The 27,990-nt window shown below is 44.7% G+C and overlaps 1 protein-coding gene across 1 annotated transcript; it reads right to left on the minus strand.

Annotated features, from left to right (window-relative positions):
* Positions 1-587: 587 nt before the first annotated feature.
* PSAT1 (phosphoserine aminotransferase 1) lies at positions 588-27,810 on the minus strand. Its single transcript, XM_020892152.2, has 9 exons — positions 27,640-27,810; positions 23,593-23,653; positions 22,590-22,659; positions 19,847-20,052; positions 18,694-18,866; positions 16,989-17,158; positions 11,220-11,348; positions 2,622-2,759; positions 588-1,722 (listed from the first exon to the last, which is right to left on the minus strand). Exons 1-9 carry the CDS (start codon positions 27,697-27,699, stop codon positions 1,617-1,619), a joined length of 1,113 nt encoding a protein of 370 aa, XP_020747811.1. The 5' UTR covers positions 27,700-27,810; the 3' UTR covers positions 588-1,616.
* Between the last annotated feature and the right edge of the window lie 180 nt (positions 27,811-27,990).

Genomic DNA, 27,990 nt, shown 5'->3' on the forward strand with positions numbered 1-27,990 from the left:
CAATGCAGGAGGCCTGGGTTCGATCCCTGGGTTGGGAAGATAAGATCCCCTGGGGAAGGGAAAGTCTACCCACTCCAAGGCTTGGGGAATTCCACAGACTATATAGTCCAAGGGGTCAGAGAGAGTTCGACATGTCTGAGCAACTTTCACTTCACTTTAAAGATGAGAGAACCAGGCCTGTAAACGCTTAGCCCTAAGCAGAGAAACGCAACTAACCCAACTAATTGGCGTAGGGCTCAGACGAAAGATCAGTAGGTCCTTGTTACATAATCCAACAAAACATGAAGATAGCTCAATACTGTCCTGCTGGCATGTCTTCAACTGAACTGGGGCAAACATCATAGAACTTTATACCGTGAGCTGTGTTATAAGGTTGTTTGTTGATACTGTCCATTCCAAGAGCCAGTGGAAAGTTACCAGTGTGCTGAATCATTACAAACATGGATGCAGAGAATGTAAGTCTTGCACTTTTAGTTGAACAAAATACAGTTCACAGGTGCTATTTTTAGACTCAAGTTTTCCCAACAGAAAGTTTTTAAAAGAACAATCTGTCTAAAAAGCAGGTAAATAAATTCACTGACAAAGACTTAGATATTTTAGGACTTTAATGTTCTTCATATATTCAACATAAAACACTGACAATAGCTGAATAACAGGGGAAAAGAGTCTTCAGCAAAGATCTTCCCAAACTCACAGCATCACTGGCCAAACACCATAAACAGTCATGTGAACAAATGAAAGAGGAGTTTAACAGAGATTTTTAGTTTAATGGCATAACTGAAAAACAAACAATCAACCAACTAACCTTTCTTCTACCCACTGAGAGGAATAGGAAATGAATCAGGGAGCTTCCAAACCTTGTGAAGTATCTTTAAAAAGGAAGGGGTAGGGGAGGAACACACCATTGAAAACATAACACTTCAATGCACAAGGTTAAGAAGCCTATCAAATTCTCAAAGTCTGAACATATACCCACACGAACTGTATTATTAGAAAACATTAAGTGCACAGAGATATAAGCTATTTAGTATTAAAAACAGACCTTGTTATATAAACATACAGTATGCCACTTTCATCTCTTTAGGAGAATAACAGTATAAAGAAAGATTTCCAGTCTGCCTTTTAGTCTGAACTCCTAAACATTCACCGCATGGACGGTGGTGACCCGAATTAATAGCTGCAGAACTCCAGGAGACCCCCACTGCTGTCATCTTGCAAAGGATCAAAATTCAGCACCCAGAAGTTCCCACCCCACCCTCTATGCTGTTTGTGTGTTTCTAAAAATAATAACCTGCCAATTTGCATAATTAAAGCCATAGGCAGCTTTGAATATGAGATCTAAGCAGAAAGAGTATCAGCAAAGACAATATTAAGAGTTTTTAAAAAAAAACGAGAGGGAAGATGTTTTTAAAGGCTTCCAGTTAAAGTCAGAATTAAGAATTAGTCCCAGTAGTTTGGCAGAGCTGCGGATATGTTGCTGTTTTTCTCTAAAAAAGAAGAATCTATCATATCACTTGAGAAAATGCCATATTTGTTAATATTTTTGTAACCATTCCCAAGTGACTTTCAGCTTCGTTCATTGTTCAAGGGCAGAGTATATACTGGTCAGGATGCGCTCATAGCTGGTGCATCTCCAAAAAATTCTTCATGAAGGCTGCCAGCTTCTGGACGTCTTCGACAGTGACGGCATTGTACAGAGAGACCCGGATGCCTCCCACGGACCTGGAAGGACCACAGATGCAGCCGTTAAGAACAGGAGCATCTGGTTGAATGTCAAGACCACCCTCCTTCCAGTCACCCACTCCTTTAAGAGTCATGGCACCTGAGATCATCGTGTCCAACTCCTCACCTGAGAATACCCATAGGAGGCCAAGAGCTTCAAACATCTCAGTCCTTAGAAATTCTTCCCAACACAGTGAGCATCATGCTCACATGTGACCTAGGTTAACTCAACTCTTTGATGAGCCTGACATACAGGGGGCAGAGGGCTGGCAGGTACTCTTGTGCGTGAGGACATACATTTTTCATGGAGCCTAAAGGATTAACTACTCTTTCTGATGTCCAGCGGAAGCAATAGTGGATCTTTCTTACATCGGACAGGGTTGTGCCAGTTGCACCATGGATGGGATGGCAACCTCTGAGCTGTCACAGCAGACAGCCTCAAAGGTAATTTTGACCAAAGCTCTTAGAAGATGAGGCTCCATCATACTCTCAGCTGAAAAATCATGCTAAGGGTTCTAAAAGCAACAGGAAGATTATCCTGTAATAACTGGTCTTTTTCAACTAGTTACAGTAACTGCTACTTCAAGCTGGGCGGGCGCCTGGATGTGTTTTACTCTCTCTGCATCTGAAGGGGCTTCCCTGGTGGCTGAGACAGTAAACAACTCGCCTGCCAATGCAGGAGACATGGGTTTGATCCCTGGGTCGGGTAGATCCCCTGGAGAAGGGAATGACTACCCACTCAGTATTCTTCCCTGGAGAATTCCATGAACAGAGGAACCTGGCGGGCCACAGTCGATGGGGTCACAAAGAGTCCAACATGACTTAGCAACTAACACTTTCACTGCATCTAAAAACTAAACCAATTCTCTGATAAGCTTCTGGATGCAACATGTACTCACCTATGCCCTTTCAAGGAGATCATATTGAGTTCAAGAGCTTTGTCAAGAAATCTTTTTTCTAAAGCATCGTCTCCTTTGGTGTTGCCAATGCGGAATGGAATATTCATCTTGCTTCTATTCTGGGGCTCCACTGGACATCTGAAAAACACGTTTATTGTTGCAGATAATTGTTTGCAATGTACAACTTTAACAAGTCAACAGAAAGTTTTTTAAAAACCATTTTCTAGATGCAACAAGAGGTTAAAAATCTGCCCCAGGACATTTATAATGTACTTAAGGAGATCACATTTGCATTTGGAAAAGGGAGTTGGCATTCTCTTATATAACTTGTACTTAATTTCTAAGAGCCTCAGTTATCTCATCCAAATATTGGGAATATTAATAAAACCACCATTTCAGACAAGTTTTGACAGCTCAATGACACAACATATATGAAGCTTCCAACACAGGCAGCCACAGAGCAATGTGAATAACCCTTTCTCTACAAGGCTGCAGAGAAGAAAAAGTTGGTCCGAATAGTGGCTGTAAGATTTTAAAAATAATGAGCAGCAACTTTCAAAGCACTTACAAGACTAAAGTGTCCCAAATCATGTGACCTTGATCAACTTATTAACTCTCCCTGTTGTACCTCTGATGTGAGAACTCAACAACAAAGCATTTGCAGAGAATTTCTGTGGTACGTTTGAAAATGGCCACAAATTCTCTGTAGCCTTCCCAGCAAGAGGTGGGGCCTAGTGTTCACAGCTTTTGAATCTGTGCCGGCCTCATGGATTTGCTTTGACCAAGAGATAATCTGGAGAGTTAGGGTGGGTAGGTAGGTTCAGGATGGAGGGGACACATGCATACCTATGGCTGATTCATACTGATACATGGCAAAAACTATCACAATGCTGTAAAGTAACTATCCTCCAATTAAAACAAATAAACAGTGCTTTTACAAAGAGAGAGACTGCAACAGAAATGATGCCATGCCAAGCCAAGGCACATGCGGCTTCTATACCTGTCTTCCTCAAACACTGCTGCTAGGTAAGCAAGCCCAGGCTAGCCTGCAGGAACAATAGCCCCAGCCAACAGCCAGTACCAGCTGCCAGACAGGCGAGCATAAGCCATTTTAGACTCCAGGGGAACCACCAGATGACTTTGGTTGAATAAGTGATCTCAGAGGAGACCAGCAGAAGAAACCACCCAGCTGAGCTCAGCTCAACCTGCTGCCGGAAAAGAATCCTGAGCAATGAAAATGGCTGTGGTTTTAAGTCAGTCTTGAAGTTTTCTGTGTGTGATGCAAAGGCAGACAACTGACACAACTTAGAAGAGTGCCTGGATCACATTCAATGCTATATAAGTATCTGTTAAAATCAAATAAATTTGTCTTTTTATTCCCAGCACCTTGCACGGGACTCACACAGACTCTCAACATGAATGAGTCAAACTTCATCTAGGATAGGGTAGTATTTGACTTCAGTTTCTGATTTGGAAAACAAGCAAGCCAAAACTATTTTTCATTGACAACCAAATGAGAAAACAGGAGAGCTGACATGCTGCTCTGAAATACAAGGGAAAATATGTCATAACTCTCTTTCCCCATCTTCTCAAGCACATCCTGTTTTATCCTTCCATTTCTACAGGGTGGGATTCATTAAAATTAAACAGCAAATAAAAGCAGTGCGAGGAAGCCCCCCATTAACAGCGATGCTCACCCCTGAGGCACACACACAGTTCTTGTTAAAGTTAACAGGAGTCAAGTCCAAATTAACAGACAAGAGAGACCCAAGAAGGGAAATCAGGTCTCTGGTAATAGGCTTTGAGCCGGAATTCTGGCCCCCACCTTTTCACAGGTAGTAGGTTTCCTGGTTGACATTTAAATTAAAATTTTAGTGTCTACCTCCTTTGATATTCTGCTGCCTCAGGCTCCCCAAGCAAGGGTCCAATTATAGAGCTGGAGCAGCAAAAAGGATATGTGGTTTAAGGGTAAAAAATATTAAAAAGGGGAAGAATTAAGAACCTGGGTTTACAAATCTGTAAACACAAATCTGTATTTACAGTCTTCCCCCACAAATTCACCCATCCTACTGTGAAAGTAGATGGTACCATAACAGCTATAATGTCATAAAACCTAGAAACTGAAGATTAAATTAGCATGCAGAAGATACCTGAACAGTGCCCGACAGTCTCTCTGATGTGGGGCTGAGGAAAAGAAGAAATAGATTAGGAGAATTAGTTGCTCCCAACCTAGCAAGACAGCTATGTAGGGAATTAAAATTCCACGGGACAAGCCCTGTGGAAGCAAAGAGCTGAGCAAGTAATTCTGCCCAGAGAAGGTTGAAAGGTTTCAGAGGAAGGTATGAGGGAGGGGTTAGGACAGGGTGAGGGGAAGGAACAGTGTGTGGCAGAGAGCCGTGTCTGTCAAGCCCTGGAGACCACAAACAAATAGCAAATAGGGTGCCAGCTGCCTGGCAAGCCCCACCCCAAACTATTGATGGCCCCTAATTTCCTTCATCAGATCCTTCCTCAAGGACACCTGGGTGGACTCCAGATTTTCCCCGTTAGGTAAGCATCCCACGTTGGTCTTGCGCGCACCTGATTTTGTGCACACTTCCACGCCAGGCAGAGTACTGGCAGAGGGCAGGTGCCTAAGGTGAGTCTTTGGTCCAAGTGCAAGAGTTGTGAAGTTTGATGGGTGTTGAAACCTCACTCCAAGATTGAACACATTTACACTCAACATAACCAAAGTGTGGGCCCTTGCCAATACCAGCTGTTATCAATCTTTAGAATTTCTGTTGATCAGAAGGGAAACACCTCCTGGTTTTAATCTGCATTTCCTAAAGAAATTAACCCCTCTCATCATTAGCCAGCTGTCTCTTCCCAACTGTTTGCTCATACAGTTAAGAGACCACCTCCAGCCTGGTTTGTTTTTTGTTTTGCTTTATCCTTTTTAATTTGTGGATTCTTTCCTATAGCAAAAGTAAACCTTATAAGTTATATGCTACCAAGTTTTTCTTATATCTATCATTTTGTTTGGTTTATGATGTCTTGAACTGTAGCAAAGTTTCAAATTTTTAATGTAATTAGACATCTTTTACTTTATGGCTTTTGAGTTTTATGGCTTATTTTGGAAAGCCTCTGTACACTCTATACTTAAACAGAAATTCTTTCCTGCATTTTATATGTATGTCTTGCATTTCAATGCATTCACATCTTTTTGATTGATTAGAATTTATGTATAGCATGATGAAAATATATAACTCTAGTTTTTGTTTAAATAAATTATCAGTGCTTCAATCAATTGAAAACATGTTTTTTTTTTGTCTAATTTAAAATGCAGGGACTTCTCAGGTGGTTCACTGGTTAGGACTTTCCGCTTCCAATGCAGGAGGTGTGGAGTCAATCCCTGTTCAGGGAAATAAGATCCCATATATGGCCAAAAAATAAACAACAACAAAAAAAACCAAAATGCAATTCTCAAGTAAACAAAATTTGGTGAACTTTTCCAGTTATCTGTCTTTCCCTCTGCCAGTAGCTTTGTATTTTAATAGATCATATGCTAATATTACCTTTTACTAATGTTCACATATGTTAAACATTTTTCAGCTATCCTCTTGCACTAACTTTCCTAGTTAAACACTGAACTAATATTTATTAATGTTTGTGATTATTGTGGATTGGATCTTTCCTCATTTTTTATTGTTATCTCTGGAATTTGGGAAAGTAACTGACTTTTATACATTTCGATATAACTGATGACAATTCTGAACACAATCGTTTCTAATCTTTTCCACTGATTCCTGCATTTTGAATAGAAAGTCACATCATCTGTGATTTCTGTTGTCTCCTTAGCGTAGTAGTTAAAGGCTCTGAGACCAGTCCCACCGACTCTCCCCACGTTCATACCCTGTTGGACCCCACCTGCCCTTTGCACCTGACCCTAACCTATCTGTGCTGCTGTAAAACACTGTCTGCTCACAAGAAAGTGACAATAAAATGTACTAATATCTGCGAAACACCAAGAGCTCTGCCTGCTTTGTTTTCGGGTTGTCACTGGACCCGTTAGGTGCTTCCCTCTCTCCTAAGGCCTGGTTCCCATAGGAAGTTGATGAGAAGAGGTGACTTCTGATCTGAAATGGATTGTACCACTTGGACATCTTTAGCATGCTAAAGTTAATATCTAAAACATTTTAACTTGATATGTGACGCAGGGCACCCAAGCCAGTGATCTGTCACAGCCTGGAGGGATGGGGTGGGGAGGGAAGCAGGGGCGGGTAGTGGTTTCAAGTTGGAGGGGACACAGGTATGCCTATGGCCAATTCATACTGATGGATGGCAAAAACTATCACAATACTGTAAAGTAATTATCCTTCAGTTAAAATAAATTCTAAAAAATTAGTATCTAATACATATTAAACACTATGTGCCAGGAACATCCGAGGTGCTTTACATAATAAACCACAAATAATATTAAGAGCTAACTTTCAAGAATGCTCCCCACCTACCAAGTAGGGTTTCTCATGCTTTACACAAATGGCCCAGAACAAGAGCCCTTAAACCCCTCCATTATATACTCTTGATTCATACGCATTTTCATTTAACCCTCATGATGGTCATAATATTCTATGGACTTATGTCCATTGTACAGATGAGGAAACTGAGTCTAGAGCAGTCAGGACACCTGCCCAAGGCCACATGCTAGTAAGTGGCAATGCGGGGCTTCTACGGCCAAGATGCTACACTGCCCACGTGGGCTCAACTCACAGCCAGCCAGTAACTGTGGGTGGTCAGGATAGAGAATGAACGGGGACTTCAGTAGCGGCCCTCTCAAGTCTCTGAGTCCCCGGCCAGGAACACTGGCAGAGCTGGTCCAACCCCCAGCAAACTGCCCAAAACTGTGTTCCATAAAGGGGCTGCTTTACCAGGCTGGGGGGTCACCAAAGTGGGGACAAAAATGAGGAGCAAAAGTGATGGTAAATGGTAAATTCCAACTCTAGGTCCCTTGGTATTCCTCTTAGAAACTGCTCACCTCCCCTTCAGGGCCATATTTCTTTTTTTTTTTTTTTTCTTCCATTTATTTTTATTTGTTGGAGGCTAATTACTTTACAACATTGCAGTGGTTTTTATCATACATTGAAATGAATTAGCCATGGATTTACATGTATTCCCCATCCCGGTCCCCCCTCCCACCTCCCTCTCCACCCCATCCCTCTGGGTCTTCCCAGTGCACCAGGCCTGAGCACTTGTCTCATGCATCCAACCTGGGCTGGTGATCTGTTTCACCCTAGATATACATGTTTCGATGCTGTTCTCTTGAAACATCCCGCCCTCGCCTTCTCCCACAGAGTCCACAAGTCTGTTCTATACATCTGAGTCTCTTTTTTCTTTTTTTGCACATAAGGTCCATAGCAAAGAATTTCCTGAAAATCCAGATGCACACAGAGACAGCTCGTGAGTGTCCAACTGCTGAACAGGGGTGACGGGGAGCAAAGTGTACTCCTGACTATGGTAACAAGGTTCCACAGGAATTCCATGAGCCAGGATGACATTTTCTGGGCAGGCGGCCCAGGGCTGAATGGGAGTTCCCAGAAAGTGGTTTATTCAGAAGAGGATGTAAGTTCGGGCTCAAAAGGCTGTTCATAAGTGAATGAGGAGTTTCGCATGGGAAAGTGATCAGATTGCCCAGGAGACAACCCACCTGCCATGTTGGCTTTGGCAGGCTGCCTTCTGGAAGATGCTGGGGGGTGTTTGTATTTAAAGGATCTCAAGTAGGGGGAAGAATTTCTGGGACTTGTGGTGTTCCTTCTATACTTTATTTTCTTTCTAATGCCCTGGATTTCTTCCGGGGGCATCACCATACTTTCTGTCCTCCCATTTTGTGCCTATACATTTCCCAAGAAACACACGAAGTCAATGCTAACAGAAAAATTGGTCTCCCCTTCACAATAGCTGCCACGTGCTCTCACTCGCATTCATATACTGTGCACTCTTAGGAAGCCAGGAAAGGAGACTTATTCTTCTTGGTAACACCAGAGCCTAAAACCAGGTTAGCCCAGAGGAGTGCTCAGGCACCATTTACTGGAGGGGTGGATGGATGGATGGGTGGGCAGATGACTGGATGGATAGATGGGTAAATGGATGGTAGATGGATCGGTAGATGGAGGGTGGGTGGATGGGTAAACAGACAAATGGGTAAATGAACTAATGAATTAAACATGTCTTCAGACCTTTCCACACTATCTTTTCAATCCCAGCACAAGCCATGCCCTCTAGGCAGCCCACTCTCTGCTCTCCAAACATACTACTTTCTTCCCTCAGTGCTTTACAGAGGCCATTCTTTGCCTTCCTAAAAATTTATAGGACTTCTGCCTTCTTCTCTGCCTCATTCTACTCCTGCCCAAGGCTGAAGCTCATCTAAAAGCCCTCCCAAAAAATAAAAAAATAAAAAATAAAAGCCTTCCCTTCTCCTCCAGCCAAAGCAGCATCCTCCTGTCCTCAGCTCATGACCCATCATTTAGCCCTTGGCTATCCTTGGACCATCTATTGCCAATCATACATGTTAAAATCGCTCTAGTGAGTGCTAGCGGAGTACTCTGGCTTCACCTCTCACATACCGGGATCTGAAATGGAAGATTCCCAAGGGCCAAGCCACAGAACCACAGAGAAAGCAGAAATGCATAGTGGGGAATCCCTTACCCCAGATGGCGTACGGAAGAGGACCCCAAAGGTTAAGTCATTCAGCCAGGCTGGACCCCCTGAGGGCTTGTGGCTGCAGGCCAAGAACTCATAGGAGCAGGCAATCAGTTATGTCATCATAGATGACATAGATGACATAGATGACATGATGTCATCAGAGATGACAGCAGCCGCTATGGCTGCCCCAAAAGTGCACCCCCACCCCTCACCCATGGTTGGTTATGGAGACGTGTTAGCAAGTCCTGTGTAAAACATACAACTCTAAGTCAGGTTTGAGGCATTGGTTTGTTTGGGTTTTTTTTGGTCTTATGTGGCCCACCGAGTTCTCAATAGGGAGCGAATATTCCTTTGCTATTGTCAGCTAGATGTTTTTGTTACAACAGATGGAACTCCGAAGCGTAAAGACCATTAAGAAAGGGGTCCTACAGAGGGATCGGGTGGAGAGGGAGGTGGGAGGGGGGACCGGGATGGGGAATACATGTAAATCCATGGCTAATTCATTTCAATGTATGACAAATGTGGGGTAATTAGCCTCCAACTGGTGAAAATAAATGGAAAAAAAAAAAAACAAAAGAAGGGGGTCCTGGCTTGGTCAATGAGAGTATCTATGCAAATGTGTGTAGAAATGGGCGTGGATACACAGCATAAAGTCAAATCCTCCCACAGGTGTCCCCACCTTGAAGGAAGGGACAGCAAATGAAAGCCATCACCTGTTAAGCTCTTTGTGTAGCAGACACTATAGTAGGTACTTTATATGTGGCATTTTGGTGAGAGGCCTGTTGTAGGGGGTTGAATGGTGGCCTCTGCAAAGGTTTATCCATGTGCTCACCTCCACATTCACCTGTGAATGTGACCTAGTAAGAAAAAGGGTTGGGACTTTCCTGGTGGTCCAGTGACTGGGACTCTGTGCTCCCAATGCAGGGGGCCAGGGTTCAATCCCCGGTCGGGGAACTAGATCCCACATGCTGCAACTAAGACCTGGAGCAGCCAAATAATTAAAGTAATTACTGCAAAAGAAAAGAAAAAGGAGCTTTGCTGGTGCAATTAAGCTAAGGATCTCTAGATGAGATAAATCATCCTGGATTATTTGAGTATATCCTACATCCAATGACCACCTTGTGAAAGACAGAAAAGAAGATACACAAGGAAGGAGAAGGCCACGTGAAGCAGAAGCAGAGACTGGGGTGAGGCAGGAATGCCCAAAGCCCCCAGAAGCTGAAAGAGGCCAGGAATGGACTCTTCTTGGGAGTCTCTGCAGGGAGCAAAGCTGTACTGACAGCTTGACTTTGAACTCCTAGACTCCCGATAACTGAAAATAAATTTCTCTTGTTTTAAGCCACCAAGTTAGTGGTACTTTTGCTCTAGCATCCCTAAGAGATCAATACAAGGCTCATAGGTTTTCTGGCGCTGGTCCAGGGGTCAACACATGTTCATGAATCAATTAGTCACAAAGACATTTAACTAGGAGTCAACTATATCAGAGTCAATTCCATTCACTGACTACAGGCCTGGGATTGGAGAGTTTGTCCTGTGATAGGGGAAAGAGTAAACTTTTCTAAAAGGGTAAAAATCCCAGAGAAGTCAGGAGTGGGTGCTTATACCAAGGGTCTCCAGTGGAGTCCTGAGACAAAGCTGAGAGTTTCTAGCATGTTCACGTTTTGTCCCCAGGGACATGGAGAGGAGGTGGTAGGGAGAGAGGGGTGTGCAATGTGAGCAATTTCCCCACCAGTGGGAGACAGGTCCCAAAGCCCGGTATTCCTAGGGTGGAGATCCAGGAGGGAAAACTCACGTGCCTCACGCTCCTGGGAACTTCAGTGTCTCACAGAAAGATGGCTGCATCCATGTTCCAAAACCAACACAGCATAAACACAGTTTTCAATTCACAAGAGGCAAAATGTGAGATAAAAACCATCCACTTACACATAGAATCCTTGCGAATTATCAATAATATCATAAATCATTTGCGATTTGATGGAGCTAAGCTTCTCCATGGCTGCTGCCCCGCCGTTGTTCTTAATCCACTCCAGGACCAAGCCCATGACATAGATGCTAAAATAAAGAGTAAAAAAAATACATATTATCCATTTAGATCAGTTTTGCACAAATGACAAGACATCTGAGCAAAATGAACCTGTACTAAAATAGACTTAAAGATCCCATTAGACAAATTATTTTTAAAAGAGAAAAAATTTCTTTAAAAAGAAAAAAATAAAACTGCTGAAGGGACTTCCCTGGTGGTCCAGTGGTTAAGCCTCGGAGCTTCCAGTCCATGGAGTGCAGATTGGCTCCCTGGCTGGGGAACCAAGATCCCACATGGCACACGGCACAACCAAAAAATGAAAAATACAATGGTGTGAAGGGCTCCACGTGTACCTCACTGAAAGCCCACGGGGCAGGAACAGAGGTCTCCTGTGGAGAAGGCACAGCTCGAGCTGGGCATATGGAGGAGGCCAGCTATGCCCTGTCTACGAGGGGGGACAAAGGTTCCCCAGAGGAATTTGTGTAGACTTAGTTGCTGGGTGTCCAGGTCCAGTGAAGGTCTGGGGTGGGGACCCCCCAAACATAGCTGCTGCCTCGTTTATTAACACTGTGACAGTGTGGGGAAGGGAAGACACTCTTTACACAAGAAGCTTGTCCCAAGGAAGCCCTAGATACTGACTGGCCCCTTCATTGCCTCCAGGTGGCTGGAGAACTGTGGTATTTCCACCCCCAGAAGGTAGCAGAAGCCAGTGTGGGGCTGCCCAGGGGCCCTGGGCAGAGAATGGCCTGTACCCAGAAGCACGCGATGGCTCCTCCGGAAGCTTCCCCAGCGGGCTCCCCACTTGGCCCTGGAAGGAATGAGAAGTGGTGTCCAGGGCCAGAGGGGAGGGAGCTCAAAGCAGAAATCAGCCGCTGGGTGTTTATAGCCTCAGCTGAAGCTCTCTGGATAAAGACTGAGAGATCAGAGGGGCAGAGGAGAAAGCGAGGGGAGGGAAGCAACATTCAGCAGGCCAGGCACCCTGTTGGCTGCCCTCCCTTTTACTGGTCAAAAAAAATCTGAGGCCAGAGCTGCCATCATCTTATTTTACAGATGAGGAAACAGGCTCAGAGAGCTTGACTCTGCATGATTTTTACACCCAACAAGCAGCTGATAAAGCAGGATTCCAGCCCCAGCTGGTCTGATTCCAAAGCGCCAGCTCTTCTCACAATAACAAAGGGGCTCCAGACCCTCAACCATGATTTCACCTGCCCGTGGGTCGGTCAGGCTGGCACCACAGCAGCTGCTGTGGGGGCGTAACAGCTCACACGTGTGTTCCAGGTAAGGTGTCCTCCCACTTTCCTGTAAGATGCGCTAGAATTTCCACCTAACCCCAAACTGCTCGTTTCCCCAGGAACCACATAAACCCACCCGGCCACATGATCCCAGCAGAGTCACCTGTGAGTCCTGCCTGTTCAACAGTACATGCTAGTGACTGAGCTTCACTTCTCACTGCAGCTGTCTTCCCAGAGTTCCCAAGCTGCTATTTCAGTCATCAAATCACGGCTTCAAAAAAGGCTCAGACCAGGTCCATGGTCCCAGCCAGACCTCAGCACCCGCACACTTCCCTCTGGTGTGTGACTCGGCCCCATACCCAGACTCACTGCCCGTGCTCCTGGCTAATCCTAATGAGATCTGAGCAGCACAGTCAGCAGAGAACCCACCCGTTTTACAAGCCACCCAGAACTAGCATCCTTAGCTTCTGTCTACAAAGCCTCAGAGTAAGGCAGATGGCTTGGAAGGAAGCGGGTTCTCCTGGAGACCAGATGCCCCAGAAGTGGAAGGATGTCTGGCCTCATGACTCAACCGGAACCCCTAATGGGTAGCTAACACACACTTCCACTCCCATACCATCCAAAATCTTCAAAACACAGGGGTCCTAAGATGCTTATGCGGCCTTGCAACTTGGTCTCCACTCTCCCCACTAACCAGGGTATCACTTTTAACTGATGTATTGTCTTCACTTCTAAAATGCCACCAGATTGGGGCTTCCCTGGTGTCTCAGACGGTAAAGAATCCAACTGCAATGCAGGAAACCCAGGTTTGATCTCTGGGTTGGGAAGATCCCCTGGAGAAGGGAATGGCAACCCACTCCAATATTCTTGCCTGGAGAAATCTATGAACAGAGGAGCCTGGAGAGCTACAGTCAGTCCACGGGGTTGCAGAGTTGGACAGCACTGAGGGACTAACACTTTCACTTTCTTTTCATACAGTGTAAGTGTACTGTCTAAGCCTGTGCATTAAATGACTATAGAAATCACAGCAGATCCATTCTCTGGAATATCACACAGCAATTCAAAGGGGAAAAAAGGCAGGCATTTGTCCTGACACAGCGTGTTCACAGTACATTGCTGGATGGAAAAAGAATTCACAAAGCAGCCTGTATGGTAACATTTCATTTGCATAATTAAATATATGGCTTTATTTGCATCTGCTCTGCCCAGCAAGCAGTTAACAGTAGTTTCGCCTCAGAAATCTTTGCCAAGATCTTATGTTAACTTTTCTAAGCAATACAAAATGCTTTTTGGGCACTAGGGATTAGAAAAGCACCCCAGAAAGCCCTGGAAACTCTCCCTGGCTGTTCTGAAGGACTAAGCCTCCTGGGCAGGCTCACACTCCCATTCTGATAAGAAAGATGGCCTGGTTTAGTGGGGAATATTTTGTTTCTCGCTAGCTACTTTACTTCATACTATAGATAAAACGAATTTATACTTACAGGTCCCGTTAGTCATGGGAAGAAAATCTGCCTTATAGGGTTAGAAGGGAAGTATAGGAATCTGTTTGCATGTCCACAAACTGGGCTTAGTGTTGAACAGAATGTCCACGTGGTCCTTTATTCCACCCCAATTCACTGCTCAGGGTTACAGGCAATTATGTGAAGGCCAGTTGCCCAGCTGAGTTCAAACAAACAGTCCAGGGCCTCTGGTCACTTGGCTCTAATTTTATTAGAAAAAAAAAAAAGTGCTTCTTTTTTAACTTGGGACATTTTCAAGGACTTCCACGTGATACAAACTTCTGAACTGTTCTGGGTGCCTTATCAGCTCACAGCCAGGCCTGGGGAGGGTGTCATGCACAAATCCTCTCTCCATCCGATGCTTGTTCTCACTGGGAGAGCTACAGTTTTCTAATCTTAAAAATACACCAAATGAAATCTTAGTTTTTCAAGTCATAGACTGAAGGTAGCTACTCAATCACACAGATGCTTACTGTTTTTCCTTTTCTCTTCTTTTAGAGTAAAAGAATCCAAAACACCAAGGGGTGTCCTGGGTCAGAATATATTTAACCCAATCTCTTTTGACCTCCGCATTTATATGATTCTCTCTTTTTTTAACTGGTGTGTAACTGCTTTACAATGTTGTGTTACTTTCTGTTGTACAACAAAGTGAATCAGCTACATGCAATTCTGATCAAATATTCTTGTCAGCCCTGCCCTGAGATGGCCTCAGTTTTCACTATCCTGATCTGTCTGGAGAAGAAACCTTGCTCTTTTTCTCTCCTTGTTTCTGTGTGTCTGGCTCAGCTCCCTCCTTGGGCAGAAAGGCTCTAGGCAGGGAGCCAGGTGACCAGGCTGACCCTGCACACGGGACTGGTCAAGGCCTGGGGCAGAGGCCTGCACAGGCGCTGGCAGGGGAATGACCCTCAGTGAGCCACTCAAGGAGGACTCTCTCTCCCTGCCTCCACCAGGTCTGACTCCAGACATTTTCATTTCCCATTAGACAGACTCACCTGTTAACTCACAATTTCTGCTGACTTTTAATAGTAGCAGGCTGCCTTTTAACACATTCATTACATTTTTTTTAAAAAATTGACTTCGAGGTCACTCATTCACATAGAGAAGGTGCCAGAGGGTAAGAGTTCATCCTGCTCCCCCAGGCTGTGCTCTGATCAGAACTGCTGGCCTTCAGGGCACATCCAGGGCCAGGGCTTTCCTGGCCCCACACACTTTCTCGCTCCCAGAGCCTCGGTGGTCTCTGCCTCTGCCTGAAAGACTCACGTGCCAGAGACCAGACCCTGGCGGCTTGTTCTAACAGGTAAGCACTGAACGCCTCCCAGCACCTCCTGCCGCGGTGTGGCCTGGCTCCAGAGCCCCTTCCCCAGGGGACCCAACCATCCAGCACTGCTCGGCTCCCTTCCTAGCTGGCCAGTGGTCACTGGTTTTTCCACTACCAGAAACCCCAGAGACAGGACAGGTGGGCAAGACAGGTTCAGCCCTGCCCCGCGATCCCCACCAGGCACTTCCGAAGCACTTTCAAGGGAGTGAGGCAGAGTGGGACTGACAGGCGACCAGGAGAAAATACCAGACACCTCCATTCCCTGAGGGAAGCAAGGGACACAGAGTAAAGAGCTGCTGCAGCCTACGTGAGCCAAGCAGAAAACCAGCAACAATTTCCACCAGCATTCCAGCTGTGGAGAAAGCTCTTTTCTTCCTGTGGTAAGTTATATGGAAGGAGTGTCTTTCCCACAGGCTGTGCCTTGGAGGGAGACCGCTAACAAAGCCCCGGTCCCCATGGAGCCGAGGCCTGCACTGGCCCAAGCCCCTCTTCATATGCTCTGTTATGAGAACATCCACTATCACTGAAAAACTTCAAAGAGCTGGACTCCAACAGCCATCTATTCTCCAGAGACGGGATCCTTCCAACACAAACCGACACTGGTCATCTGGCTGGTAAAGAACATGAAGGTAACGGGTGTACTTATCCAGGCTGTCAAGTCAGACCGCCTGGGTTCAAACCCTGCTGGTAAATAATAACACAGCACTAACAGTTATAAGCCACTGAGAGCCAGGCATTCACTAAGCATATTTTCGTGGTGGAGGTTTAGTCGCTACAGGCTCCTCTGTCCATGGGATTCTCCAGGCAAGAATGCTGGAGTAGGTTGCATGTCCTTCTCCAGGGGATCTTCCCAACCCAGGGGTCGAACCCAGGTCTCCTACATCGCAGACAGATACTTTACTGACAGCTATGAGGGAAACCTCCAAGCACACTTTAGACACATATTTTAATCATCCAATCCTCATCAGCAACTAATTACTTTTGGAGAGACCAGATGCACAGACAGATTAAGCAACTTGCCCAAACTCACACAGATTGTTGGTAATGAAACTTATCAGGCTAAATCCTAGGTATCACAAAGGTTTTCACCAACTACCTGTGTCTGGGAGTTAAAAGACCATAACGTGGGATAGCCTTACTCTCCCCAAAAGTGCTATGATGCAGACTCTGACTAGGATTAACAGGAAGCCAGACTAACAGGACCCCTGCAGATTGGATGAAAAACAGAGAAGTGTTTGTTCCAGACAGTGTGTTCAATGCCAAGCAGTGGGCTTCAAGCAGGCCCAGCGAGGGAACAAAAAAGGCAGGTAGCCCAGCCTTTGAAAGTTCTTCTCTAAAGTTGCACTGTTTGATTGAGATGCAGGCATGACACTTCATGTGCAGAAAGCTTTTGGGCTAATGGTGAACCACACCCCAAAAAGAAAGGCAAGGAAAGCTGATCAGACAGTGCACAGAGGAGGATGAGGAAATGGTGAGCTGGGCAGACAATCCTGAAGGACATCTGGGGGATTAGGTTACCAATTCACAGAATCATGTCCGGCTTCAGAAAGTCACCTAGTATTGATGGGAAATACTGAGACCCCCTCCTTCCCTGGTCCCCAGACCACACCCTGGAGTTACCTGAAACAGGGAGGTGTGTTGTACAGGGAGTTATTTCCAGCCTGCACTTTGTAATCCAGGACGGAGGGGCACTCTTTGAGGGCAAACCCCAGCAAGTCATCTCGGACGATCACCACCGTGACCCCCGCAGAGCCAACATTCTTCTGGGCACCAGCAAAAATCACACCAAACTGCCAAAGAGAAAATCTGCTATTTTAAACATACTTGGTCATCTTTCATAAATGTATGTCAAATTCCCCGATCTCTTTCTAAAACACAGTTTTTATAAGGAAGTAACTCTACTTTAATCTTGTTCAGAGCAAATTCCCTTTTCTAAAGCAATCTCTATATGGACAGCAAATCAATACTTGTGAGTTTAGAGCCTGCAGATTACAAATCTGCCTGGTCCTTCCCAGGAAGAGGCCAGCCCAAGCCCACCACGGTGAAGACCTTGTATCTATTCCTATTCACTCTATTACATCTTTTTCTACATCCAAGCCCATCTTTAAAATAAGGCTGCTGTCCTTGGTAATCTAAAGAAACCAATTTTTAAATCTATTTATATTTTTATAAAGGGACAATCATAAGACACTGAGAAATGAGACAACCAGCCCAACAGAGAAAAAAATTCAGAAAAAGAGATGTTTTAAGGTACTTTGGGACAATTTTCATGTAAGATATAGAACCCTCTTCCATGTCTCCCCATGAAACCTTTAGGAAGATTCAGCAGCATCCCACAAGGGAGGAGGGGCAGAGCCTGGCCCAACAGGAAGAGGTATTTTCACAATTGACACTGTTTAGAATTGCCAGTGTATGGTAAGTGAAAATAAAAAGTAGGCTATAAACAAAATATATATATTCACACAACAGAATATTATTAGCCTAAAAAGAAATGAAGTTCTGACATGCTACCACAAGGGTGAACCCGGAGAACATTATGCTCAGTGAAAACAAGCTAGACAAGAAAGGACAAATATTGCATGACTCCACTGATGTGAGGTTATCTAGACCAGTCATGTTCACAGACACTAAAAAAAAAATATATATATATATATAGAATGGTGATTGCCAGTGACTAGGGGAAGGAAGGACTGGGGCTGTTGTTTAATGCAGACAGAGTTTCAGTGGGAAGAAAAAGTCCTGGAGATGAATGGTGATGAGGATTGTACAATCATGGATATGTACTTAATGCCACTGAACTGTATGCTTAAAAATCGTTAAAATGGTCGATTTTATAATAAGTATATTTTACCAGATTTTTTTTAAAAGGCACACTACCACTTAGTTTTTTAACTTCCTTACAGATATCACCCTGCCCCCCAAGTTGCACAACTGTGGGTGCCTCTCCCACTGCCCACCCTGGAGAGTCACCTGGAAATCTCCATGTCCTATGGATGCTCTTGGTGCTGGGGTGGGTAACAAGGTAAGGCCAGGCTCCTTCATAGCCCCCCAAGTTTGGATAATGCATATCTTCCCTTGACAACAGCAAGCAATTCCCAAGGTGTCAATGAAGAAATTTCTAAAAGCCACTCTCAGAGGCAGGTGAATTCCCCCAAGGACTCAAGGATGACCCTGTCAGGCAACTGTCAACAAAGGGCTGTGAACGTCCGGATGTAAATATTCTGACAACCAAGGTCGGCCCTTCCCTGTCCTAGTATATGTTAAAATGTCCTTAGAAAAACCAAGACGCTGGGATCCCCCGACCCAGGCCTCTTTCACGCTTTACCTTGGAGACGTCCACTGGCCTGGACAGGAAGTTTGAGGACATGTCGCAGACCAGCACCGCTCCCTTGACGTCAGGGACAAAGTCAAACTCCACCCCATGCACAGTCTCGTTGGCGCAGTAATACACATAGGAGGCATCTGGGTTGAGGGTCCAGGTGCTCAGATCTGGAATTTCTATCACAGGAGACAAGTTAGGGACTCCACGTTTCCTCCCCTCTTCCCTTAGGGAGATGGGAGTCCACCAGTTATGACACCCCTCGCCTAGGAGGGGAGACTGATCCCAGAGCATTCACAAGTAGAAGGCATCCTACTCATCTGGTGTTACAATCACCACCAACATCCTAAAAGGATGCTCCATCTCGCCCTTTTGACTTTTACTGGGGCAAATAATCTTCAAGAATGGTGTGGTAGGTATTCGGGTTCTTCCTTGTCACCCACCATCCAACATCCTAGGTCCACTGACAGTGTCCTTTAGGTGCCAATCTCCCTCACTCTCAGCTCATGTGATTCCAGTAAAACCAATTCTACCCATAGCCCTGAAGGTAGAATGCAATTCAGGCAAGGCCACTTGACTGATTTGGAATGGGACACAGGAGACATGAGACTGTTACTGGGAATGTGTGAGCAGAGGCATTGAAACTTGGGAGAATATAAGGCAAGGAGCAGCTGCAGCCACCTTCTAAAAAGGAGGGGGCAGCTTTCCTGACTGTGGAGGGGACAGAGGGACACACCAGGACCAGGAGACTTCCTCTCACTGTAGGGGGGGGTGGGGGGCTTGATTAAGTCATACCTAAAGCCAACCCAGCCCCTGGGCTTTGCAACTAAGTTAGCAGCCCAGGTGGAGAGGGAAATGGCAACCCACTCCAGTATTCTTGCCAGGAGAATTCCATAGACAGAAGAGCCTGGTGGGCTATGGTCCATGAGGTTGCAAAGAGTCGGACACAACTGAAGCCACTTAGCAGGCACGCACACAACAGTCTAGGAATACTCTTTCTGCAGCAGCCTGTTAGTAATCTTAACAGGAACAGGCAGCCAATCTAAATGGTATCAAATGGGGGAAGAAAGAATCGCCCAGGGCAGGGGTAAACTGCTAGCTAAGGAGGGATCACCCACTGGCCAGCATTTCACAGACCAGCTCAGCTACCAACACTTACTCGTGTAACTCCCAAGTTTGGGGTGGACGATATTCACAGTTCCAAACTTCTTGGCTTCTTCTGCAGCCTTAGCTGACCAGGATCCTGTCACCACGTAGTCAGCACATCTTCCTGCTTTCAGGCCAATCAGGTTTAAGGGGACAGCACTAAACTGGCCACACCCACCTCCTTGTACAAAAATCACCTTGTAGTTGTCCGGAATGGCTCTGGGCAGATGCAGAGGTGACAGTAAACAGGGTCAAAGATCGAGAATGAGTGATGCTCTTCCAGCACTTCACCCTGGGGTGGGCACACTATAAGAGCAATGGTAAAGCCCCACCTCTGCCTTCCCCACATCAGTCACTTATCTACTCAATTTCTTGCACAGATATTTACCGGGCCCCACAGTGGAAGTCTGGGCTTCCCTGGTGGCTCAGATGGTAAAGAATCTGCCCACAATGCAGGAGACCTGGGTTTGATCCCCGGGTTGGGAAGATCCTCTGGACAAGGGAATGGCTACCCACTTGAGTATTCTTGCCTGGAGAATTTCATGGAAGGGGAGCCTGGCAGGGTACAGTGCATGGGGTCGCAAAGAGTCGGGCATGACTGAGTGACTAACACTTTCACTGACTTTTTGTGTTGAAAGCCTATGGTTACTGTTTCGACAGAATCTTACTAACACCCTTCCTTTAGGGAAGCATTGGCTACCACTCTCAGTCCAGCTGGTTCAAGGGTGCCCAACCCCAGCTCCAGGGGATGAGCATGTGACCCATGCTGGCCAGTGGGGTTTGGTTCTGAAATCTTAGATCCAAACTTCTAGAAAAGAGAAGCTGTTTCTATTGAGGGAAAGAACTTGTAGAAGCAAAATCTGCAACCACCAGCGGCCATCTGATAAAGCCAACACATAAAAAAGCAGATCCAGGAGACTGAGGAAAAGACCTTTCTTACATCATGTGAGCTCCTGCACTTTTCTGTCCTATAAAGTAATACACTTATTTATTTATTTATTTATTTTGCTTAAGCCAAGAGTGGGGTTTCTCACTTGCAACTAAAAGTCCTAAAAGTATATATGTGCTGGTCCATGCTATGAATCAGGTGAACAGTGGAGAAGGATCTTCCATAACCCTTTAGACCTATAGGCATGTTTCACCTACCCCATATATATTGAGATTAAGAGTGAAATGATTTGATTCCAGCGTGGAAAATTAAGATGATGACTGGGATAGCCACAGGCCATGGAAACTGGACCCGAGCTTTTGAGTAGTGTCAGAGCTTAGCAACAGGTCATGCAGAAGGCAAACGGACAGGTGACAGAGCTCCAGAAAAGAGGCTTAAGGAAAGCAGCGAAGAACCTAGCAATGTGAGAGGGTCTTGGGCTTGCCAGCAGGTGGGGTGGTGTGCACGTATCTGGTTCTGAGCTGTGCCTGCCTATCTCCAGGGCTCCGGAGAATAGCAGAGCACGCAGACAGGCCTTGGGAGGCTCTAACCATCAAGTTCTCGGCAACTGGGAGGAGAGCAGCCCAAAGCAGGGTTCCAGGTTTATGTTATTCAGATGCAGTGAACGAGGCCAAGAACTGGATGGAAGGACACCAGAGGTCTGGGTACAGGGGTCCAAAGGGATTAGCCCATACACTGAGCCACAAGTCCAGGCTGGAGAGGCTCACAGCTCTGTGGGTCAAATGGCATGTCTCTGGGCCAACATTCCAAGCATTCATGAAGGACAGGATTGCTCTGTGAACATAACGGGGACCCAGGAGGCAGCCCCGCATGCTTAGTCAAACAGATGATGACTGCCTCTGATGTGCACATCGCCGTGGGCTTCTAACACTCCTCAGAAAATGTCACTAAGCCTGCCCCATCTGAGGCATTTTATTAAGGCAATTTACAGAGCAAGTTATCACATAGTTAGTACAAATCCAATTTTGTTAATGAAATAATGCAAGGATGGACCCTAAAATTTAACAATGATTACTCCTGGCTGGTGGGGTTATGGACAATTCCAATTAAATCTGTGAGTTTTTTCCCCTAAGCTTCCCACCATGAACATGCACCAGTGCTATAAGCAGAAAACAAACAAGTGTTTTGTTTTTAAGGTGACCATATTTGTATGTCCATGTGAGTATACAATGCATAAAACTGTAGCTTAAAGCAGCAATCTATTTAAGAATATAGTTTCCACTAGGTAAGAAAAGCAGTGAAGATAACTAAGAGAGTTCATTTGAGGAGCAGTTTCCAGAGTTCATAACCCTTAAAACTGCCCAAAGAGTCTGTTAAGAATGAAGTTTCTAAAGAGGCTGTGATTTGACAAGTCTGGGTGGGGCCCACCACTTGAATTTTTTAATATTTCTCCCAAGAGGTGATTCTGACAGATTGTATGAGGCACATAATTTAAAAGCCAGTGAACTAAATTACAATTAATTATGCTGACAAAGTTGACCACTTATAAATCCCTTCTAATCTAATTTAACTTCCACAGTGCTGAAAAATTTTCCCAGATATAGTGATTTCAAATCTTTGGAAAAACCACATAAAATAAAAATAAACACACAAATGCAGGATGAGGGTCAAATTAAAAGCATTATGTACTGATCTAGTGAATCTGGGAGAATCTTTAAAAAGATCTTTTAAAAGAATCTTAAAAAGATAACTTTTAAGAATGAAATATTCCGAACACATAGCAGAATGTAGTAATGCAACATACACCTACGTATATGGATTGCCAAACAAGAAAAACCCAACTTTGTCTTTAAAATTTTATACTTACAACAATTCCCGTACAAGGTTCTCTGTGTTATTGATAATCTTAGAGAAATCTGATGACCTGTGGCTCATTTCTGTAGAAGGAAGAATCAATAACAATTAAAAAAATTCCAGTTCAAAACCAAAGGAACAAGTTATTGAAGATGTAACTACAAAATTTGCAAATAAAATAATAAAGGGAAATGTCAGTTATTTTGCATACAAATGATGGACCACACATTTTAAGAGGAAATCCAAATTGATTTTCAAACTGCAAATATTTTAACTTTATTGTCACAGCAGAATGATTTTTTTCAAATGGCGATAGTCACTCACTGAGCCATTTGCTAATTTACTCTTCAGTCTCTGATTTCTCAAAACTTTCTCACAAACAAGAATTGTTTGCAAAGGCTGCCCTTTGGGCCAACAGCACAAAATGCCATACTGTGCTGTCCCTTCACAGAAATTTAAGTACATGTCACTTAATTCAAATCAAGGAACAAAATTTAATAGCAATAGCACACAAAGTTAACCCTATGATCTCTCAATGCTCTGTAGCCTCTGGAACTACCAAAAAAGAAAAAGAAAATTAAAATTTTTAAAAAGGTACATTTTAGAACTCAAAGGTCATCTTTCCTAATAACAGAGGGGAGAGAAACAACAGAATTATTACATGCAAGATCTTCCCAAAAAGGCTTGTGTATTTCTATTCATTCAATGAGTTCATGTTTAAGAACAGCAAAAACTGTAAAAAGAATGTGAAACAATATTATAAATGTTTGGGCACTGTTATGCAAATGCACAGGATCTTTTATGAAACGGTAAGCTGAGATGTATAAACCCCTCACCAGCATTTATGTTGATTTCAAAATTGCTTTGATCAAACATGCCATGGAAGTTATTAAAATTTTAAAATATATCTACCAACCCCTATGGGAAGACCCAGTAGAAATTCTAGGCTTGATGACGCATTTTAGTTAGTTCCCTTTAAATCCTGGACATTAACAACATCCAAAAGTAAATCTTACCAAGAACACTAATCCCAATTCCTTTGTAGTCTAATAATTCTTTTTGCATCTCTAACAACACCTAGGGAAAAAAATAAAAAGAAAATAGGATGATTTCAGTATGCTGTGCACAACTCTCTCTGGACACACAAACTGCAAAAGAGGAGGGGCAAGGAGAAGCTCCGCCCTCTGGGTCTGTGAGGAAGCATCTGTCCGGGCCACAGCCAATCCTCTTTCTCTGCCTGTTCCCACAGAACCCCATGATGCAACTTACACTCAAGTTGAGTATGAACTTATGCAATGTGACTGATTCTAAGATACAGTTTTTCCAAAGGCACGAATTTAGAGATAAAAACTCACTTGAAGGTAAAATAAAAATCAAGTGGTAAGTTTTCTAATAACAATTCTTTACCTGTCAATATCCATTAAAGAATAACTTTGGGAAAAACATGATTCCCTAGAAAATTTCCACTTCACAATAGCATTTGCGACTCTCACAACTGCATTTGCCACTCTCTGAAAGCAAAAGCACAAAAAGTTCTGGGTATAGAGGACAAGAAAAAATAATTTATGCCCAAATTAAACCAATAACTCAATTTTCCATCTTTTTGGTATACCGGAATGGGTGGGTCGGGCAGGAAGTAGGAAGCACTTGCTGTGAATTAAGATTGGGCTGGGATGCTTCCCAGGTGGCGCTAGTAGTAAAGAACCAGCCGGCCAAGGCAGGAGCATGGGTTCAATCCCTGGGTCAGGCAGATCCCCTGGAGGAGGAGACCCACTCCAGTATTCTTGCCTGGAGAACCCATGGACAGAGGAACCTGGCAGGCTACAGTCCATATGGTTGCACAGAGTCAGGCACAGCTGAAGTGACTTAGCACACACACATACACCCATGGGGGTACTGATCGCCCCCTCAACAACAGCGCTGAAGGTGATGTTCTCCTCCCCAGTGTGCAGGTGAGGGATCTCAGCTGAGGCTCCGAAAGAACTTAACTGTATGTCCCTGTCCAGCCCTTTGACCCATCTTGTAAGATCACTGCAATCCCATAAGCATGTTCTGCTTCACAAGAGCAACTGGACAGGTGGGACCCATCTTATGGCCAATCCTCCAGTGCCAGGAAAGGTGGGGGGAGGGCAAAGCTCACTCTCCACCCACTGCCCCCAAATACACAGCTCACTTGCTAGAGAGGTGCCTCATTGTTATTTTTCCCAAAGGCAAGTAAAAGGCAAATTACTACACCCTGAAAAGAAAAACACCTATTTCATTTATACATACACACACACACACACACACACATATATATATGCACATATACATACACACACACACACATATATATATATGCACATATACATACAAAGACACATACACACACTGTAATATGGGCTTCCCTGGTGACTCAGGTGGTAAAAACTGCCTGCAATGCAGGAGACCCGGGTTCAATCCCTGGGTTGGGGAACATTCCCTGGAGAATGAAATGGCAACCCACTCCAGTATTCTGGCCTGGAGAATTCCATGGACAGAGGAACCTGGCAGGTTATAGTCCATGGAGTCTCAAAGAGTTGGACACGACTGAAGCAACTTAGCATGCACACACGCACATATATATGTACTTATTCCATCTATATATTTCATATACATTTCAGTAAGAAGAATAGAAAGCCCTTATCAGAGATGTTATGCTGCAGTATTTACAGGAGTGAAATGACATAATATTTGGAACTAGCTTAAAATTTATCCAGAAGCAGAAGGGGGAAAAGAGGATATAGGGGGAGGGAGTGCTGAAACAAGATTGGCAAAATGTCCTTAGTTGTTAAATCTTGGCTGGGTCTATAAATTTCATTATATTATTCCCTCTCTACCTTTGAGTATGAGTGAACTGCCATAAAGTAAAAATATTAGAAAGAAAAGCTCTAAAAATGTATACAAAATAGGTGAGACAAACCCTTTGTAGAAGCATCCTGCCATCAAAGGAGGTTGCCTTAAAATACACCAGCTAAAGATCTCATAAAACATAACCTAAACTAGATCACAACCTGTATGAAAAAACAGTTCAGCAATAAAGAATTAGAAAAAAAAAAAAAGAAGGCTTAAGAATTTGTCATCGTTTTTGTTGGACACATTAGCACTGGCTGATCAAACAAACTTATAGTGAATCCTTTTCTTTAGTATAAACAAACATCTGTGATAGAGTCATCCTTGAACCTCTTTTCAGACTCCCTTCCTCTTATAGAATTCTCTTATAGTATTCTCTGAGAAAAAAAAATCTATAAAGGTTTATAACCAAAATCATTATAAAAAGCTTTAAAGACTTCTACCCCAAAAGCATACCCCTCTAATCAAGTGAAGTTTATCTTTTTCAAACTGAAGAATGCAATCATTTTGTGGATCACAACCAATTTTTTTTAATGAACTAGAATAGACCAGAGCAGAATAGAATATTAAATTGTGTATGTTGTAGTCATCAGGCTAAGTACTTCATAAACTGTTTGTTTTAATTATGTGCAGGTACGTACTCACTTCGTGAAATATATTTTTCATTATGGTTACAGTCAAAAAAAAGTTTGCAAAACTTCTCTAATCTTTATAATTCAACTAACTCAAGAAGACACATAAATAGAAACAGCTGCCCCCTCCCAGGTTAGAGAGCACATATGAAGGCATAAATCCTCCAGGAAAATAAATAATAAGTAATTGTATTACTGATAACAATTATCTTTATAATAAATGCAGAACAAACTGCACAGGAAACAAATATGCAAAAGACTCCAAAACATAGAGGGGGAAACCGGTGAGGGTAGCAGAAACGTTTGCACATTTATGATGGAATCCCACCTAAAACAGACTGCAATAAGTAAGAAAAAAGTAAGCCCTGTACTCTCCGCTACTGTGAGCACTGAGAAAAGCAAAATGTTCTTTCCCGTCTAAAATTATAAAAATTCTCTCTTCTTAGGACAACACAGAGAAGGCTCTGTCCCAGGGATATTTCCACTCTGTTTAACAATAGATAATTGAAAAGCACTTGGCTATGTCCCATGTTGCTACAAGGTATTATCAGAGTTATCCTGGTTAGAAAAAGCAAAATGTAACAGCAGAGGCAGCTGGTCAACGCGTCCAAGGCACATTAGAGACTAGGCCTCCTTCACAGCTGGGGGCTGGGAGAAGAATGCGGGTGGGGGGAGTGGGTATTGAAGGTCAGGGAAGGAGCTGGAACTCGGCTGGGGGCTGGGAAGGCAGGGAGTGAGTTACACTAGCACTTGAAAGGTCTGGTAATGGCCCGGGGGAGAATTCAGTCCTTCATTTGCTCCAGAACAAAATGAAGCGAACTGGGCTAGCTGCCCGGTGCCTAGCAGAGCTTGAATATTAGAATGCCTTTAGGGTACACGCCAGTACAGGGTGGAAAAATCTATGCGTGAAACAGAGCAGAGAAGAACAGCTTTAGGGACGGGTGGAGTCTCTGAAAGGCAAAGAGGGAAAGCTGGGCTGGACTGGAGTCTTTTAAGCTTACAATTTTGAAAAGCAACGTTGCCAAGTGCTAAACTGAAGCCAACACTGCTCCCGAGGGGTTTTGCACGGGCCTCTAGTTTACGCTTCGCTCCAGTTAACACGATCCCCATTCACCACTCATTCACCATGTCCATTCACGCATCCACTCAACATTGCCTGGCTCGCAGCACTGCTGGGCAAGGCGAATGCACAGTTGAAAGCTTTTTCTTTCCGGCCGCACCCCCAGTCCGACCCGGTTGAAGGCACAGCGCCTGAGTTTGCAGGTGCGTTGCGCAACGAGCCAGCAGGTCCCAGGCAGGCCGAACTCAGCACGCGGCGCACCACTAGCCCGCGCCAGGGGCAGCTGAGCAAGCAAACTTCAACAAGTTTCCTTCTCCAAAGTATTCTTCCAAAGGCCCACCCGCGACGCATCCTGAACTGGGCGTGCACACTCATGCGGAGTATTCAGGGGACTCGGGGAGGGCAGAGGGCGTCCGAGCTCTCCACGCAGGGATGCACTGCCACCAACGCGCCTGCTCCCGCCTGGAGCGCAGTCCTAGCGCGCGCTCCCTGGGACTTACGGAGCGCGGCAGCTTGGCAGGCCCGGGTCCGAAGTTGACCACCGGCATCCCGGAGTCCATGGTGCTGCTGCAGGGACGGCGAGACAGCTGGAGAGGACCTAGCGATTGGCCAGCGCGAGTTTGCAGCTGGCGAGGACTCTCCGCTCCCTTTCAGTTCCGAGAGGCGCCCGTAGCGGCCTGCGCTATCGCTGGCCCTGCGCTGATTGGTTCGCGCAATGGGACTCGCATCCCCATTGGTCGCGCTTCGCAGTCACGGCTCCTGAGCAGTTGCTCCCCCTCGCGTTTGCTGTTTCAACCCTTTTTGATCAATGCAAGGCGCGCGGGAGATTGCACCAGCCTGGCGGCTCGGCT

The sequence above is a fragment of the Odocoileus virginianus genome, chromosome 18 (assembly GCF_023699985.2).
Source record: "Odocoileus virginianus isolate 20LAN1187 ecotype Illinois chromosome 18, Ovbor_1.2, whole genome shotgun sequence".
Classification (NCBI taxonomy): domain Eukaryota; kingdom Metazoa; phylum Chordata; class Mammalia; order Artiodactyla; family Cervidae; genus Odocoileus; species Odocoileus virginianus.

Coding starts and splice junctions, on each gene's coding strand:
- PSAT1 (XM_020892152.2), bottom strand. CDS start 27,699: ATGGACTCCGGGATGCCGGTGGTCAACTTCGGACCCGGGCCTGCCAAG. Junction 2,760..11,219: donor AATTCGCAAGGATTCTATGT/GTAAGTGGATGG, acceptor CGTGTTTTTCAG/ATGTCCAGTGGAGCCCCAGA. Junction 1,723..2,621: donor ATCTCCTTGAAAGGGCATAG/GTGAGTACATGT, acceptor TGGTCCTTCCAG/GTCCGTGGGAGGCATCCGGG.